Below are 19,372 nucleotides of genomic sequence, written 5' to 3'. Positions count from 1 at the left end.
GGAGAAAAATATCTGCAGTAGTTGAAGAGCTCAGCAAGGAGAGGGCTTACCTGTCACAGCTTGTGACAGGGGATCAAGAAAGGGAAAATGGTGTGGCAGAGATGAAATAGAGATGAAATAAGAGAACAAACTGTTGGGTTTCTATCAAGGAATATAACGCACTACATTCAATACGTATTTTTGGATAATGTTTAAACTATGTTTGTACATGTGGGATATGGTGTGATCACAAGTGGGAACTCAATAAGTGCAGAACATTTTACAGAAACTTGGGTCATATTCTTCACATATCTCCAGAGCTCAGCCTTTGTGTTGCAGCAGTCAGTTTTGCATTCCTTTCACCTGCCAAATCAATCACGCACCGAATAAGAAACAGGTGCAGCAGATTCCATATCAGAAAGAGCTTACTTGTTCAGAGCATCCTGCTTTAACAGGTTCCTGAGCAAATCAATATTTACACTTGCTCACGTGTATGTGGAGAACTGTTTTATTATTGTTGTTATTTTTGTTCTTTATAAGAGTTAGGATGAACCTGTATGGTGTGACTGAGAATGCATTACAGGCTGTACATGTCCAAAGGAGTGTGTGAGTATTCTCAGATCAAATAGGACCGTAGCTCTTACATCATATTTTTAATTATTTCATCACCTACTGTTAACATTGTGAATGTATGGAATTGTAAAATGTACTGTAAGATTTTGTGCATGGCAGGCATGCTTTTAACTAGTATGTGAGACAAATGAACAAGACTTGATAATTATCTTCCATGTAAAGCACTCAAAAACACTGTTAAAGTGGTGGTTTGTTTGTTCGTTTGCTATGTGATATTCTTGTTATTTTTCTTCAGCCTGGGTGGTTAACTTGTAAGTTCCTCTGTGGCTGAGTCAGTCTCCAAGGTGATATACCCGAGACCAAATGTATGCATGCAGAATCTTCCACTTTAATGGGAGACACAGCAATGCTGCTATTTCAGAAGAAATCAGCTAGAGCTATTCTGAATTCCACTGAATTCAGTGCAGTATAATTTGAACTTTTATTTCTCGCTTTTTGCTTTAATGAGGTGAATGTCACTATTTACAGCATTTATTTTGCTTGCTGATAAGGTCAGTTCCTTTCACCAGGCTTAAACACGTGTACACATTGCTGAAGCTTTGGGTTGATGTTCTGCAAGCTGGCTGTTAGCTCTTTTTATTGTCTTCTGTCAGGTGCAGTGTTGCGAAGGGTACGGTTGCACCCATAGGTATTTGAAGTGCCAGTAACAGGTGCCCATGTCTCAGCTGCAGGACCGTGGGATGTGAGCAAGGTGCAGCAGAGGTGGGCTTTGCAACATCAATCCCAGTGCACACATAGCCACACAAAAATACCACTTGTATAAACTTCCGTAAGCAGAGCAGGTGAGAAAGGATACTGCTGCACAACCATAGGTGAGTGAATAAATAAGTATCTGAAGGAGGAATAATGTTATGCAAGGATTCCTTTGTGTCCAAATGTGACTGTCAGCATTCTGTTTACACCCTCCTCTCTTCTATGGTGGCCAGCTTCAGGCTTACAGGCAGCAGTGCTTGGCACAGTGCTCTTTAGGTCTCAGCATCAGAATGTTCCCAGGACCACGGAGACTGGGATTGCCAAGTGTCAGAAGTGAGGGAAATTCTCCTCCAGAAGGCTGTTAACCGATTTCCCCATGACCCACTCCCCCCTCTTCCCAGAGAAGAAATCCTGGGGCCTGTTGTCTTTCTATGAATACATTTTTCTTGGCTTGCCTTTGATGCTTAACTACCTTTCCAGACACATGTACGATGTAAGCTATCATTTATTTTGCAGTAGCTGTGTGAGACAGTGCAAGTGATCAGATGATCTAGATATGGATAAGTTTTGAGTTGTTCCTGAGAATGTCCTAAGAACAACTGCAAGAGGACAGATGCTTGAAAACAGCAAACTGAGCCCTGAACTAGTGCGCTATCTGTGGGCATACTGCCAATTTTCACATAAAATTTGGCTTGTTCTCAATATCCAGAGCATTGAGGAAGTATTTTTCCTGTAATTCAATATAGGAAGATTACATAAGAAGTGTTTGCCTCTCCACCCATTGTTATAATTGCTTTGTTAGTAAGATGCCCAGATTTTCCATGCTGTTGCAAACTAGGTGCACAGCTGTCTGGAAATGACACAGAGATTGTACTTGTAGATTTGTAGATACATTGCATCCTGATTCATTTGCATTTACCAGCATTCTTTCTATCTTCTACCTTCTGTAATCATATCTATTCTTGGTAAAGTCACTTTCTGGGCAATACTTGCTTAGCAGTTATTTAGAGATGCTGGTTCTTAATTTTCAGTTGAGAGTGCTGCTTTGAAGCTTCCTCATGTAAGATGGGTTTTTTTACTTATCACCACCCCCTCGCAATTTGGGTCCAGGTTCTATTTGTGCTCTCTCTTTCTAGATAGGGGAAAAAAAAAAAAAAAAAAAAGACTTCAGTGTTTTCAGAAATAAACTGGCAAAAAGCAATTGCTTACAATAAATTCCTGAGGGCTTTTCTTTAAAGTATTCCAGCAGTCTTTTCAGCTTTGAAACAAGTGCTTGGGATTTACCCAAGTAGCCTTTGCATCTAGTACGAAGATACATTTCTGGTCCTCTGAAAATCTGCCTAAATTGGCTCAGAATTGTGTGTCTTTGAAAGTATGTCTGCATGTGGTCACTGCTGGTCCTTAAAGCTAAATTACCTTAAGCCTGCTGTCACAGAGAAGGCTAAGCTTCCTGCATAGTGTGGGTCCAGACATGTTATTGTCTGAGGGCAGTGCCTCCGATGAAGGCTTCAGGCCAGCAGGGAGACATGCCTAGTGGCTGCTCCTGGCTGCTTCTCGCTGCTGGGGCTGCTGCCCAGGTCAAAAAGCAGGTACTACCTTTTCCATTCAAAATGAGTTCACTGCTTTAATGGCCTGTAAGTGGACGGGAACATCTGATTGAGGTGAAGGCAGAACAAAAATCAAGGGGAAATCATTTTGTGGCTATGTAAGGTGTGGTTTGGGAATGCTGACAGGATCAAACGTAGATTTTGGGGACAGCTTTCAGTCTTAAATTTACTTTTACAGTTACTGGAAAACCTGGCTTTGCATCCCTGGGATACAGAATCCTCTTTGTTGTCCTTAGTTTACAAATGCCTTGACAAGAAGAGAGAGGCTGAGGGAACTGGGATCATTCAGTTTGGAGAAGAGGAAGCTCAGGGGAAACCTTGTTGCTCTCTACAATGACCTGAAAGGAGGTTGTGGCAAGGTGGGAATCAGCTGCTTCTCCAGCTGACAGTGATAGGATGAGAGGGAATGGCCTTAAGTTTCACCAGGGAGGTTCAGACTGGGTATTAGGAAAAATTTCCTCTCAGAAAGAGTGGTGAGGAATCAGAACAGGCAGCCCGGAGGCTGTGCTGGAGTCACCGTCCCTAGAGGTGCTTAAGGAAAGGACAGATGTAGTTTGTAGGGACAACAAACTTGGTTTAGTGGGCAATACTGGTGTTAAGTGGGTGGTTGGACTAGATGATCTCAGAGGTCTTTTCCAGCCTGAATGATTTTATGATTATAAACTCAAGCTGTTAGAATGAGACTCCACTCAAATCAAAGCTATATTTGAGGGCAGGGGAGAACACGTGGCTCAAATAAAAAGTTGATTAGGCACTGTAGGAGTGGAAAGAGGGTGCTGAACAAACAAGGCAGTGTCCTCTGCTGTTCTGTAGTCATTTTTTATTGGTGGTGTTTGTTTGTTTTTCATCTCATCACGTACCTTGGGTATTACAATACAATTGCATGTGTCCATTCCTCAGTGTTCTCCAGGGGAAACTGCCAGACTCAGGTAAAGTGCACTTTCCTGGTCTGCAGTGTGTATGTGGCCACCGAGATGGAAACAGCCCAGCTTCCCATTACTGCTCATGACCTAGAGAAAAATCATGCTTGCTTGCTGATGGGTATTACCTGCAATCAGTGAGCAGCCTATTCAACCAAACAAAAAGTACTGAAGTGTAATCATAATTTAAATACTTTATTAAATGTTGAATTGTTAGTGACCTTTTAAAAAGAGGAGAGTGGGAAGTATAATTTCTTAACATGACTCTTTATTGCAGTCTGGCAAGCATTCCTTGCTTCTTCCCAAAGCTTGTCCCTCCAAGGCATGCTATTTCTACAGGGACGAGTGCTAGGCAGAAAGATCCCTTTATACTTTGTACTTCCAAGAACTAATCCAAATCCATTTGAGTGGTCTTCGTATGGTGATAGAAAAATTTAACAACAAATTAATTAATAAAAGTGTCTCCCTGAACAATGTTTGCCCCAAAAACTCTCAACCTGAAGTTATGGAGGTAGATGTTACCCAAATGGTTTTACCATGACGCAGTGGTAAATGTGTTTGTTGGCCTATCTTTTGCACATCCTGGCTGGTCTTTGGGTCAGTTTGTGTTGGCCAAATGGGGGGATCAGATGGGAACAGGAACAAGAGGTGGGGAGCAGGTAGGTGCTTACTTCTGAGTCAGCGCTGCTGCTGAATGGTGGTCTGGGTTTGCACTAACAGTCTGCATTTGTAACGCAGTAACACAAAAATGATCTCATTCAGCATTGGTGCATTTAATGTTTTTATTTAAAAGGAAAGAGAAATCTCTACACACTTAAATACCTGTCTGCATTGTTTGTGGGATCTTTTAACCCTTTCCTGGTCTTTTTATTTTCCTTTAATACAACTGTATACATAGTTGTTGTTGCTACTGATACTGTTAATACATAGCGATTTGTTTCTGATAAGTTTCCTGTAAGTATTTTTACAGTAGAGCTTGTAAATTGAACCCACTATGGGTAAAGCATGTCCAACACATCACTCATAACAGCCCTTGTTTTGTCTCCTCTGAATGTTACTTGAAAGAGGAAGAAGAGTGGTCCTTCTTTGCTCAAAGTTTCCAGTTTGCTGGGGAAACTACCCAGCATGTTGTCTGTGGGCATTGCAGCTGCTGGACAAGTTGACTTCTTCCAGTTTGGACACCTGTTGTCAGCCATCTGCTACATGTAACAAGACAAGCTGGTCTGGGCCAAATGAACAATGGAAGAAGATAGGCGGGATACAGAACTGTGAATTTGCTGCCTTAGTGACAGCACTATCTGCCTGAATTCCTAGAAAACAGGCAGTTCCAAGTGCTGTCTCCTCAACCACGTCAAAAATTGGAAACCACTAGAAAGCTGCATCCTCTTTTTCATTGTTTGGACCCTTGGCTATTGCCAGCATTTAGGATTTACTAAGGAAGCAGTTAACTGTCTGAGCCAGCCTTGGGCATCTGCTGCCATGTGGAAAATGAGGCTGCTTTTGTTTTTGAGCTCTACAATGGTAGAAAAAAAGTTGAAATTACTGCAGGAAACTCAGCACGTTGATGCAAACTTCTGAGAGTACCAAAGAGGAAGTCAGTCGTGACTGGTTTCCATGCTGATGTACGGCAGACCTATTTGTGTGGCTTTTTGTTCTGCCTTATTATAACGTACTTAGAAAGAAAAAAAAGAACCCAAGCGGCACAGGTGCCCGCAGGGGTTCGGCTCTCTGCCTCTCCCGGTGCACGGCGCCGAGGCCCGGCACCAGGCGGTATCGGGAGGCGGCAGCCCCCACTGCCGCCCCACGCGGGGAGCCGGCCCCGCTATCCGGCAAGGCCGAGCCCGGAGTGACGACTCTGAGAGGGCAGATAAACTCAGTCAGTCTGCGCAGGGCCGCAGAGGCCGTCGCTTCGGCGGCCGAGGAGCCTGCGGCCCTGGGAGCAGGAGGCCCGCAGCGGGGAAAAGCTGCGCCCCGGGGCGAAGCTGTAGGCGGCGGGGGAGCGTTAGGCCCGGCCCCGAGGGCGAGAGGCGCTTTCGGGAGAGCTCCGGTCGCCTCCCGCCGCTGCGGAGAGCTTCGCCCGGCCGCCGCCATTTTGCGAGCCGCGCTCCCCCCGCGGCTGTTGGACCGATCCCTCCCATCCGCCGCGCCGCCGCCTCGCGAGGCGGCCGGGCCGGGCCGGGCTTCCCCTGCGGCGGGCGGTGGCCTGGGGCCGTGGAGTGGGCCGGGCCTTAGAGAGGTACTCAGCTCGGCCCTCTGTCCGCACACCGGTGCCTACCAAGCGCTAAGTAGGTAAGCGGCCGGCGCCTTCCCCATCCTCCGGCTCCCCCGTTTGTTTGTTTGTTGTTTTTTCCCCGGGACAGCTGTCACGAGCCATAGCGCCGCTATTCTGTTGCGTCTCGCTTTTGTCGGTGGAAACGCCGCGTGCTGGTGTCTGGGCGGCTGAGGAAAGGAGGGCGGCGGGCAGGTCCGGCCGCAGGAGGGCAGGAGATGCTGCATCCCTGCACGGTGGTGTGGCAACGAGGCGCTTCTTCGGGGCTGCTGACAGCAACGCGTAGTCTGCGTTCTGAGAAATGTTTTGCCGCTTCCTTCACAAAGATGCGTCTGCTAACAAGACCTAAGCTGAGCCTGATTGAAAACCGAGGGACGGCATGGTATTTTGTGCTGTAGGCAACTGTTGCTTCATTCTGACGAGCCTGACCAGCTGCCTAGATGGAGCCTGAGGCAGCGATAGGCACTATTGCGGCCACAGTTCCTCAGGGCTTGGGGTGCCCCAGCACTGCCATATAACCACAGCACAGGAGAGCACTGGGGAAGGAGCATGGCCTTGCTTAGGTGCTCAGAGATGCTTGCAGCCTCAGACCTCTTGTGGCAATGTTCAGGTTGTGTGCCAGTGGAGGGCTGTTTCTTGGGTTAGTTGCTGTTGGGGTTATTCTCTGTCTGCTTTCTTGGCTTGATGAAGAGAAAGGCAACTCGTGGTTAACTTGCAAGAATAGGAACTGTAGTAATCACTTCTTTCCTCTTCATTTTATCATTGTAACTCTCTGAAGTTGCTTCCTGTTTGCCTTACAGTATAAGCTGTTATTCAAAAACACTTATCTCAGTTAAGGGAGGGATGAATGGTAATTTTTCCTGCCCCAGTCTGACTTTCAGCCTCCTGAATAAGTTGCCACCTTTGGGATGTTCCTTCATCACATTCAGGTACTAAAGTCACAATGTGGGTTATAACTTACAAGTAGTCTGTGCAGACCTGCCAGCACCACCAGGATTATCCTGAAAGTAGTGACAAGTGAGACCCTGAGAGAGGATGTACACTGACGTGTCTTCTACAGTGTCTTGCATGGTCTTTAATTTAAGTAATAATTAAAATAAAAGAAGAAGAAGGAGATTTTCTTTCTGGTAAAGAAGTTTCTCTACTTTGGTATTCCAAGAGGAGCTTGATGATGTTGCTCAACTCACAGCTACTGCAGAACTGAGTTTCTGGTCTGGTGAATTTTAACTCTTTACAAATATTGACAACCTACAGGAGACACAGGCAAACATCAGTGCTCCAGTTTATTTCAAGAGCCTTGTGAGCTGTACTGGTTTCTTGATCTCTGTCAGTTGTCAGTTCTTGTGCCAGATTTCTGCTAGTGATGCCAGAACTGTCTGTCCCTATGAATGCAGGCTGGTAGTGGGCTACAGGTAGCTCCTCCTGGCACGGCTAATAGCAAATGAGGCAGCACTATTCTTAAAAGTTCCATGCTTATTGGCCTGCAGTTCCCAGCAATGAGCTTTCAAGGATCCAAATCTTAGTCTTCAGTCCTTGAACAGAAGATGATATATTGTATGCAAAGACAAGCTCTTGCCTTTAAGATATATGTACTCATTTTAGTGTTGTTTGACTAGTTAATTTCTTATGCGTACTGTGAGAACAGTTCTGTGTAGACTGTACAAGGCTTTGGTTTTGGATCTGCTCAACATTGTTGATTGCGTTAAAAGCTGTGAAATGAAGACACTTCTGCTTACGTGAGAGGCCAGACTGAAGCCCTAGGTGTGACAAAGCTGTATGCCAAATCTGTGATTGGTTAGGTAATCCCACTGCAGTTATGTAATGTGTGCATGTCATTGCAGATGGGACTGAGGGAAATATTCACTGTGATATGCAGCCCACCGAGCAAGAGCCTGCATTTCTGGAAAATACCCGTCGCTCTGTGATAGATAATCTGTGGTACACATGAGTGTTTGGGGCTGCGCACAGCTCTGGAGCCGAAGGGGTGATTCACATCTCAGCCTTTCAGGGAGCACCAGCAGCAGCTTTGCCATAGTGTGCCATTTCTCTCTTTGAAACAAGCGTGGTTCATGAAAAATTGTGCCTGGCTGACTTTTACAGAGGCGCTTGGAATGAATTTCAAGGTGAGGATAGCCTGGAGGGAAGCACGGGAATGTTTGTGGCACTCTACAGAAGATGGTTGTAGGCTGTGTGGGTGTATATCCATGTTAGTTTTGATCTGCTGTTGGAGATAGGGATTGAACATGTGCTGCTGACTGGTACAACCAGAGTCAGCCTGCTGCACGCTCATTTGAGTGAGTCCTGGGTTATGAAACAGCAGCAACTCCGTAAATAATTTAAAAAGGGAGGGAAGAGAGGTATTTAAACAATTCTAGCACAATTTTGGTTTCATAGAATTTGCTTGTGGAGCTGTATTGGTAGACTTGCCTGCAAAAGCCTGGTCTGTACCAGGAAACGGCCTGCGTGGCTTAAACTGCTTCTCAGGAGGGAGAGAGGGGAAGAAGTTCTAACTGCAATTAGCTACTAGATAGCTGTGTGAGGCTGAGGCTTCTGTAGGGAGCATATTGAATATGTTGCATTGCAGGGAGTCTCACATCTGCACAGTGCTGCAAGCTGGAGGAATTTGAGGTAGGACTGTTCCAGAACAACCACTTTTTACCCTGCAGCTAGGGTAGAATGTGGCTGGCTTCTTTCAGGAATTCAGCCCTGGAAAATCTCTTGATGTGCCAAAACAAAGTTTGGCTTTCTTTTGAACAATTTGCGTGTCCTAACTACTTTCTTAAATTTTGCTAGTGGAAGTGGTTTGTCATCTGCTTTACTTATTGCTATTTTTTCATTGTTCTCCAGCAGATATTCTTTGATTTGGCATCCTAAATAAATCTGGGTGAGTGTACCTTCTATTATGCTTTTTTAAAACATACAACATTTAAAACAAGCCCTGCTTGGAGCGACAGCCTTTTTTCCTGGGAAGAAGAGATAGCCAAGGCTGCTGGACAGATCCAGATGCTGCAACTGCTCAGGCCAGGTGAATTACAACAGCATCACAGGGTTGTTTACCAAAAGCTTTGGGCGTAAATAGATGTCATGAGTCAAAGGGTTTATGCTACACATGAATGTGTGTGTGCTGGATGCAAGGGTGTGAAGTAGGGCATACAAGATCTCGTCTTTGCTCTAAGCTGACTTATTTGCTTTTGTAGCTGGCTGTTGTATTCTCTCTGCTCCCTGTGGACAGGAAAATGGAGGCTGGGGAGGCTCCTAAACCCATTGTTGGTGTTTGCGGATCCAGCCGCAGTGCTGTAAGAGGCACTGGTTTGAGAATGGCGAACCTCAGCTTTGCCACTGAGCTGTTAGATCATTTATAGCAGGCAAGTCAGTCTGCCTTTCCTTTAGCTGCTGTCTCTATAAAATGGGAGAAAACACCTTGTGTGCCTTTCAGGAGTACTTTAGGACTTAGACTTGCCAAAAATTAATTTGTAAAGTTAGCACTAGTGTGACAAATTGGATCATTGGTCATTGTTTCATGTGGATCCTCATTAACTGGAAAGTGCATCATTAGCACAAGATAATGAAAAACTGGGAGAGGCTGAAGTTGCACAAGCAAGATGCAAGCCTGAGGGGTGCTAAGATGACTTATTTCCTATACATCTTTCTTGAGGGTAGGGAGCACCTTGCAGATAATTTTGTACAGTGTGGAGAAGCTACAGTCCTTGGTCAAATTTGTCTGCCTTGCCAAACACATAGTTCTTGTGAGGGCTATTCCTTTTATGTCTGTTATAAGGAAGAACAGGAATGGTAAGAAATACGGACTGCTTCCCAGTAATGTTAGGAGAAGATGTAAAGCCACTTTCCAGAGACAAAATTCTCATTACTAGGGTGTGTCTTATGTTAATGCAAACCCGGCTATGTCAGTGGGGAGGCCTAGAGTAAATTGGACAACTCCTTGCATCCATGGCACTGCTCTGGACATTGTTTGGAGGTGAGAGATGATTTTACACTGAAACAAATTAAAGGAGTAATGTCTCTGTGGATGCACCCAGGCTGAGATCCTTACCTAGTCTGTGTTGGCACCCCAGTATGCCTGGGCTCACTTCGGTATGAAAACTGGGCTTGTTTCTGAAAGAAGCTACATGTAAATCAGCTGGCACGTGTAACAGGACTGTAGGAGTTGCCCTTACAGGCAGCATATTGTTAGCACAGTAAATGCTGTCCCTTTTATGGGTATCAAAACCAAAAAGGATTCTAGTATTGGTTAGAAATAAGTAGGGCAGTTTTACTGAGTCTTTTGATGAGCTGTTTTAAACATTAGCATCTGCATGGGGAAGAAACACAAAAGTAATTGAAAGTCAGTGAATGCCATGTTCTTTCTGAGCTGATCAGTAATGGGAAAGGAGCTTTTCTTATTTCATGATAGATTGAGTGCATACAGCTTAGGCTGTAAAAGAATATGGAAACAAGTTGTTTGGTGGCTTAGTGTTTTTGATGTGCGAAGAATGAGTCTGTAGAAGGATGTACAAAGGAAGAATCAATACTGATAGACTTCGGAAAATTTCCTCTGCAACAGTGTTATAGATGAATAGGAGCTTCATAAAGATGAGTAGGTAAACTAGGTAAGTTTGTGTTTAACCTGAAGCAAAGGATTTTGTAACTTTTGTTACAAAAATTTTTTTGCCTCTGGGAAATGGATATACAGCCCTGAGTAACAGTGGGAGGCATCTTTTTGGCAGAGTAGGAAAACTGTTCTGGGCTTAAATTTACAGCAGAGTATTCACAAAAGAGATAGACTGCAGTGATAGGTCTGGATTAGAGCAAGAGCTCTGAGTCATCTGTTTATAATTGAATAAATGCTTATGAAAGTACAGAGGCAAAGGATATAGTGAAACAAAAGAGGAACGAGGAAGGAGCTCTATAAGCACCACAGGACTTTGAGGGATCCTCCCATGTAAGTACTATAAGAACAAGTGGAGATGGGAGGCGAATTAGGAGGAGCTCTAATTACAAAAGGTATGGGAAGGGCAAGATTAAGAAGAAGAGGATGATTAGCATGAATGATGGTCACAAAGGATGAACTTTGTGCAGCAATTCTGCAAGTTTAAGATTCTGGTCTCTTAAGCTTTTGGAAAGAGCTGTTTCAGGGGGATGACCTGGGTTAAATGAGATCTAGAGAGGGAAGTAAAGGAGGACTGCTGACCATGCTTGGAGCTTGTGTGTATGGAAGCAAAAATGAAATAGCAGTAGGTAAAGGGAAGGGTTTTAGTATTGGAAATGTAATGTGTATTTTTATTGCAAAGGAAAAAGAACCACGTAAGATATGAATCACAGAGGACATAAGATGTCATAGGGCAGGCACAGGGAATTAGAAAAGAAAATTAACGGTTTGGTAATAGGAAGCAAAAGAATGTGAGACTGTATTTGGGAACTGAGTTGATGAGGTAAGTAAGGTTACAAGCTATAAGTCAGCTAATGAGCATGTGAAGAGTTGTGTGCTGTCCTAATAGAGATTTAACCGGACTTGTAATTTCAGTCTGGCAAGATAAGGAATATACACTGAGAACTTAGCCGTTGCTGTTTTCTGACTGAAGACGGCTGAAGGGCTATGATTTCATCTAAATGTTGTTTAGATCCTAGAATAAGAACAAAAAGTCCTTCATTTATAGTTTCTCTCCTTCCAACAGATGGTTTTTTTTTTCTTTTTGCATTCCCAAACTACATTTAGTTTTAACATATAGTATTATCCTTAAATTTCAAGCTCAGTTCTTCAGAAATTTTTAACCTCTATCATTTGTCTCGTTGGGTTGTGTGAACCTGCAAGAACATGTGAGAGCAGAATGATTTCTCAGCTTTCTTATTTCTCGCTTTTATTTCTCTATATCTGTTTGTTAGTCTCATTATTTGTTTGTCATGCACTTGTAAGCGTAAGCTCTTTTGTCAACAAGCTAGATAGCATGAATTTTCATCAACATAGTTTCAGAAGTTAATGAATATCTTTTTTTGTTTTGCAGATGAGATCATTGAATGCTCTTTTTTTGCAAGAAGAAGTCAAAGGAAATGGATAGCTATTCTGACTTCAGTGCAAAGAACCTGTCGTCATCAGCTAATATGTCTATCTCTTTGCCGGAACAAGTTGGACTCAATGCCACCGATGGTCCTCCTTCTATGTCAATAAGCAGGCTTTTTCCAGCCCTATTAGAATGCTTTGGAATAATTCTTTGTGGCTATATAGCCGGCAGAGCCAACATTATCACATCAACTCAAGCTAAAGGACTAGGAAATTTTGTCTCCCGTTTTGCACTCCCAGCTTTACTATTCAAAAACATGGTGTTACTTAACTTTTCTGATGTAAATTGGTCCTTCCTGTACAGTATCTTAGTTGCCAAAGCTGCTGTGTTTTTCATAGTCTGTGTTCTAACATTATTGGTAGCCAGTCCTGAGAATCGATTTAGCAAAGCAGGTTTGTTCCCTATTTTTGCTACACAAAGCAATGACTTTGCACTGGGATACCCAATAGGTGAGTAGTTCCTTACGCTTTCTTTTTCAGAAGTATTTTTAGTGTTGTAGATGTTTTTGCTTTTCTTTTATTTTCCATTTTTTTAAATTAACTTTAGAACTGAAGTTAGGAGCTACCTAAACTTTCTCTCAATGTACATTTCTTGATGGAGCTCATTTTAAAAATGAAAAACTAGTCCTCAGACCATGTACAGGTGTGTGTATTGGGGTGGGTGGAGCAAAGCTGTCAGCTAGTGTGAATGAAATAATTTGAAGACAATCCAACTCCTGTTGTCTAGCACTATGTGACTTAAAAATGTATATTAAAATATTTCAGAATTGGTGTAAATTACCCTATACGTTGTGTAGGTTAAGCTACCCTGATGGATAATTGCCAGTTACCCTCCAGAACAAAATTAATTGCATTGCAAAGTAGGAGTCCACCTGTAGCCTGTGAAATAGCTGTAGTGCAGTTTAGTACTAATTTGGCATTAACTCTTGCTCTACCTCAGAGAAGACACAGCAAGAATGTTGGTATCTACTGACTGTGGAATGTGCCTCACAATCTCTTTAGAGCAAACTTTTGTGTTAATTAATTTACGTGGCCAATCAAGTTCTATCCCTTAATCTTTGTTTTCTCACAACCAATGAATGTTCCCTGGGATATGATCTTGAAAGCAGCCTTTTAAAGGAAAGATTACTGTGTGATTTGTGGTAATTTGTTTATCTCAAATAGGAATTTTATGCAGCTGTGATACCTTTTTCAGTAAGTGCGACTAAGCACCAGTCCAGTGGACTTAAAGGGAGGGGGTGGAATACAAAGAGGAGGCATTCAGAGTATAGCTTGTAGAGCTGTGTACTTTTATTCATGTAAGCCTGCATTTGGAATGCCAAGCTATATCAGTTATTAATCTTGATTTTTATCCAAATCTGCAAGATTTACTTTCTTCCCTTTTGGCAAGCAGGATATTATTTTCCCTATTGCAGGTTTTCTTAAGGGCATATTTATGTGCTTTTTAGCCATGTGTACTATGATTCTTGAGAAGTGCTCTGGAGCTGTCGCAGGCTTCTCCCACCTGCTGCTGTCTGACTAGCAGTGCTTTTTACCTGCCTTGGGAAGATTCTGTGTGCCAGTGCTGCTTCTTCCCATGCTGACCTGTGTAGCTGGTACCAAAAGCATGCTGCACGTAGCAGGAGTTTCCAAATACACCTTGAGTGCATGGTGTGTGGGGAGGATTGCTGGGTTCACCTGGTATTTTTTTACTTCTTCCTGAAGAGAGGGTGATCTGTGCCACTTAAATTCTCCTGATTACAGAATGAAAAATACAGATACAGAAGAAAAGCTCAAACATTCCAGATTGTGACAAGTATTTCCATATTTTAGGGAACTTTAAGAGCTAGCAGTTCTGTTCACCCAATTTCAGGCAGCATGCTGTAGAGAATCTTGAATCTTTATTCTTTTGTAACTTAGTGGATGCATATAAAATACAGACAAAGGCAATTGCAAACTTTTTCTTCCCTAGACGAAAATACATTCTCCCTCAGTTCCATCTCCTGAGACTTATTCCTCTTGTGGGAAATGTCCCGAACAGGGCTGTGAGGATTACTTCTTTATTTCTTGGCACTGGATTAAAATGCCAGCTAGGGTTTCTCTGAGGCTTTTTCTCTGAGGCTCTCTGAACATATTTCCACTGCCTCCCTCTACTTAAAACATTCTACTTGAAATCTGACAAGGAAGTCAATTCAGTTCAAATTTTTTCAAATATTCCTCGATTATAATGGATGATTCATGCCTGCCCTACATGCAATCTATCCAAATTCACATGTGGTTCATTAGGAGCTTTACTGTCACACCTAGCACACCAGAGGCACTGTAGGCACTTAAGGGCTCTTTGTTTCTTAGAGCTGCTTATTTCCTTTTTCCCCCTTTCAGTTCTCCCACCCCAAACTTTTGCCAGTTTTCAGCATTCTGTTGCATATGTAAACTATTCACCATTAGTGTGTCACTTCTGAAGTGTGTGCAGGGCTGGACACATGGAATGCCTTCTTTGTTTCCTTTTACTTGTGTGTTAAGAAGTGTTTTGAGCAAAACCTCATCTTCTAATGGATAGCTCTTATTAATTATGTCTTTAAAAGTCATATGCTTCACTTTAAAATTGCATAGCAGAAGAATTTAGTAAAGACAATTCTGTATATTGGAGCAACACAATTTTAAAGACAATTTGAGTGATTAAAAAAATACAAAATTCAGACTTTTTATCCAATGAGATATTTTTTTCTGCAGTAATTCTTGCTGTTGAAAAAAATCTGTGCATGAGGAAAAAACCTAAATGTCTAGGAAAACAAAAATGAAGATTAAATTTGCAGAACTCACCACCTTGCTTTTCTCTAATCCCTGTTACAACAGTTTCCCCACTACAAAATGATGTTGGCTTGGAGTGAAAAAGAACTGGTACACTGGTACAATAGTTTGCTAGCATCCCCCTGATGTAAATACAATCACTAAGAGAGAAAGCTTTGTCTTCTGGTTTGTCCTTCTGGGTTAGGTGGTACAACTGTGGGTGAACAGATATGTCTACTCTTGGATGGTGTGCTGTTAAAGAACAGGTGTAGTGCTGTGTAGCGGTGTGTGGGTGATGGGAGGCTCCGTTACAGCAGCTGTAATGGTGCTAAGTGCAGTAAGCATTAACAGTATTAATAGTTAGATAGACATGTTTTTGAGCAGCTGGGACGTGGAGAACTGAGGAAAAAAAGAAAGCTTACAGTCATTGTGGTTGATGGGAAATCGAGGTCCCTTCTTCAAGATTTTCTATATTTTCTATTTTTTTTTTTATTTTTTTATTTTTTTTTTTGGATGTGTGTGTGTTTACACAGATCAGCCTCTCTAACTGCCCAGAAGCAGTGAAAGCAGAGAGTTGAAATAGAAGTTTCCAGATTGTGAATTTTTTCACAGCACTAAGAAGTTCCAGTGTTCCACCACCACGTCTTGTCTCCTATGGAAACTCTTTTGGCAGTGCTGTCAATATATAGATTAGCAAAACAGAAGCAGAACTATTACTTTCTAAATCTGCAATATATGTATATTCACAACTCCTGTCTGTAAAACTGCCAGGAATCTCTTTACGTTCACACAGTTACTGCTTTGTGAAACTTAAGAATAGGGACAAATATTTGGAAGAACATTGTATGCAGTAAAGACTGGTCCAAAAAGGCAATGCAGCAAAAAAGTATCATTCAGCATTTGGAGTGAATCAAAGGAGACACGGGGTTATTTTTATCGTGTTTTTTAACGTAAATGTTGAATAATTGTAGAATCATTAATTAATGTTGGGAAAGTTAATGTGTTCAATACACATCTGTGGCCTAATGGTGATGTCCCCTTATGTCAATTGTAAATTCTGTTACTTTTAAAGGATACTGAAATAACTCTTCTCAAGTTTCAAGGCAACAAAAATTAATTTCATTATTAATGAATTTTTGTACTGAAATATTATCACTCATTACTCTTCATTTCCTGTCTTCTAGTTGAAGCTCTATACCAAACCACTTACCCAGAGTATCTCCAGTACATTTACCTAGTGGCTCCAATATCTCTTATGATGCTAAACCCTCTGGGTTTTATCTTCTGTGAAATCCAGAAGTGGAGAGACAATCGCACTGTGTCCCACAGCAAAATCAAAATAGTGGGCCTAGCACTCCTTCGAGTTCTGCAGAACCCAATCGTATTCATGGTCTTCATAGGAATTGCCTCAAACTTTATTCTTGGCCAGAAAATTCCTGATTACCTTGAAAATTTCCTTGACGGACTGGGCAGTTCATTTTCTGGCTCTGCACTTTTTTACCTTGGACTAACTATGGTGGGACAAACAAAAAAACTGACAAAGGGTATGTTTGTTGCACTGATCCTCCTCATCACAGCTAAACTGTAAGTTCTATTTATGTACTTTCATAATTTTGCTTTGTAAAGTGTTGCTGGATGTTTTAACCTCTGAGTATATCAGTCATACGACTTTTCTGTCCAGTATTTCATCTAAATATTTTATTTGCTGCAGTTCTACAGTTAGCATAATAGAAATATTTTGTCACTGTATTTAGACTGCAAAATTTGGAGACACACTTGAATATCATAATTACAACTAACTAGGAAACTTACTACGAGACCTACGTTGTAAACCATCTCAATTATAATTTTTTAAGAATGTGAGAAAAATAAATGATTGTTGCTTATGGAAGCCTGTGCAAGGCTTACATAGTAAGTCCATGTAATATCTGGGATATTGCTAAAGGCAGGCAGAGGAGCATGAATGGAGATTTTTTTTTTGTAAGGTAAAACTTTTAACGTGGGATACTTGGGCTTGCACACTTGTTCTGTGTCAGACAGGTCACATAAGTTGATCTGATTTTCAAGGTTGCTGACTTCTGTACGGCTGCTGTTTTTTTTAACAGATGGAAATTACATGTTGGTTTTATATTTTGCCTTTCTAAATCTGAAGCTATTGAAAGAATGTTTCTGCACAAATATGTAGTAAAATGTGTTGATAGTCCAGGGATCAGTGTAATTTCTAACACTTTTGTGTATGTTTTGTTTAACTTGTGACAAGAAAATTTGAAGCAGCTCATAGATGTAATGATTCCTTTTCTGAGTAAACTTAAACGAATGACTTCTTTCCCCCTTCTCTTTTCAGACTTATGATGCCATTTCTCTGTAGAGAAATGGTGGAACTCCTGGACAAGAGCAGCAGCACAGTCAACCATACCAGTTTATCAAACTATGCATTTCTTTATGGAGTTTTTCCAGCAGCACCTGGTGTTGCAATATTTGCAACTCAATTTAATATGGAAGTAGGGATTGTATGTAATCAGTTTTTTCTAAACTTGTGCTAACTTTGGGCTTGAGTTTGTTGAGTAAATACTTATGGTAGAGTATTTATTAAGTACTTTTCTGAGGAACAGACTCCTTACATTTCAAGTCTGAGCTGTAATGCAAGTTAATAATTAACCAGAATACTGTTTCCTGCTGTCTCAAGTTTCTTGGTAGTGCACGTTCTTAAATAAGTCCTTACACTTTTATTATTCATGACAATAGTAGGAAGAACTAGAATTATTTTTGTTTTCTTTTTTCAGAGGTCTTATTTTTGGTCTACTCTTTTAGTCAGAAATAGAGCAGGAATGTTGTCACTGATTTCAGTAACAAAGTGAGATGAATTAGCTTCAAACTGATAGCTTATGGAAGAACCTGTGCTTTAACTGATTATTTTGTATAGAACTCCAATTAAATCTTGTGGTAGAAACACATTTTAAATAGAGGGTATCAAATTAAAATATAAAGTTTATAATTTTTTTTTCCCACTTGAAGATTCTGAAAGTAAAACGTTTTAAGGTAGAAATTTGTGCCCGAGCAAGTTAGGAAATCTCTTTAAAATAGTGATCTGAGGAGTGAGTAGAAACTCACCCTTCCATCACTGTAAATTCTAGAATTCTACAAGGCAAAAAGATAGTGAGGTGCCTAAATAGAAACAACTGAAATGTAAAAAGATGATTTCTTCTCATGAATTTATACATATTACTGTTAACATAATTGAGTTTACTTATTTGTTTATGATGTGAATAACCAAAATTGCATCTGAAAGTATATTGTGATATTGTAAATTCACCTCTAGGTTGGAGTTATCAGTATCTCTAACACACATGAAAAAGCTCTGTAAGCATTTGCAGTTGAGAACTCTGCATTCCCACTACTTCAGAAGTTCGTTGAAACATATGAAACGGATACTTCCTCTCTCAAGTGCTAACGAATTTGTCATGGAAACAACTCAATTATTTGTTTAAAGCTCTGCGCTGAAGTTGAAGTTACAGTTTTGCTAGGGGTTGCATTTAAAAAAAAAAAAAAAAAAAGACCTATTTAACTTGAGATTTCCTCAACTCTGTTCATGTTCTGTTTGACTCTTTGCAGATTACCTCAGGCATGGTGATAAGCACTTTTGTGTCTGCACCCATCATGTATGTTTCTGCATGGCTTTTGACCATTCCATCTATGGATCCCAACCCACTGGCATCTGCGCTGCAGAATGTTAGCTTTGACATAAGTATTGTCAGCCTTGTTTCTCTGGTAGGTGTTGGCAAAATGAAATACCATTGCACACTGGAATATCAGAGAAGCTTTACTACATAAGCATCAAATCAAGTCATGATTTAAGATGAGATTGATATTTCATCATTGGATCTTCTTGCAGAAGGATGAGGGAGGAGCTGGGTTTAAAAAAAAACTGAAAAGCTGCACTGTGGGGAAAAACAACCTGAAGTGCTTGGATATCTCAGTAATGCAAGCTATGTAAAAACTTCTGCTGGAATTAAATCTAAACTCCTGAAATGTTAATGAATATTTAATTAATGAAGTAGCAATGAGAACATTTAAGTTGGAAGTTTTAATTTAGCTTTATCAAATTCCTTTCCTGGTAGTTCTTGGTGTCTAATCCTGAAAAAGCATACTGAAATCTCAGAAGTCTGATATGAATTGTGTTTTGGTTTCAAAGCACTTTACATAGTGTGCTTAGTCTTTTAAATAAAAAGCTTCCATGTTGGAGGAAGCTGATAACTTCTGAAGTTGGTATCACACTGAACCTTTTGTCACAAAACTATCCCTCAAGGGAAGCATCAAGTAAAATCTGCCTCTTGCCATCATTTAATCACTTTGGGAGATTTAAAAAGGACAGGATGCAAAGACTGTATAATTCCAAACTTCCAGTCTATTCTATGTTTGTTTATGTCTTGGGAAACAACCAGCCTTC

General features: G+C 41.3%; 1 protein-coding gene and 1 long non-coding RNA gene across 7 annotated transcripts in view; both read left to right on the top strand.

Moving 5' to 3' along the window:
* Nucleotides 1–571: 571 nt before the first annotated feature.
* LOC122181964 lies at nucleotides 572–5,082 on the top strand. Its single transcript, XR_006179641.1, has 3 exons — nucleotides 572–585; nucleotides 1,278–1,424; nucleotides 4,898–5,082. It is a non-coding gene; the product is annotated as an uncharacterized LOC122181964 (long non-coding RNA).
* A 929-nt stretch (nucleotides 5,083–6,011) lies between these two features.
* Nucleotides 6,012–19,372, top strand: part of GPR155 (G protein-coupled receptor 155) — a 28,351-nt gene continuing 14,990 nt past the window's right edge. For 2 of the 6 annotated variants that reach the window (XR_006179672.1, XM_042875014.1), the window contains exons 1-5: nucleotides 6,012–6,121; nucleotides 12,101–12,606; nucleotides 16,110–16,509; nucleotides 17,270–17,435; nucleotides 18,538–18,693. Coding sequence is in view for 5 of the 6 variants with exons in the window: in XM_042875014.1 (XP_042730948.1) it covers nucleotides 12,114–12,606; nucleotides 16,110–16,509; nucleotides 17,270–17,435; nucleotides 18,538–18,693 (1,215 nt within the window). In the remaining variant the exon portion in view is untranslated. The other 4 variants (XM_042875016.1, XM_042875015.1, XM_042875018.1 and 1 more) reach the window with 4 other exon arrangements.

This window comes from Lagopus leucura, unplaced genomic scaffold (genome assembly GCF_019238085.1).
Source record: "Lagopus leucura isolate 7727_CA_CO unplaced genomic scaffold, USGS_WTPT01 Super-Scaffold_100012, whole genome shotgun sequence".
Classification (NCBI taxonomy): domain Eukaryota; kingdom Metazoa; phylum Chordata; class Aves; order Galliformes; family Phasianidae; genus Lagopus; species Lagopus leucura.
Note: the sequence above shows the minus strand (reverse complement) of the source record. Positions and strands in the feature narration are given on the sequence as shown.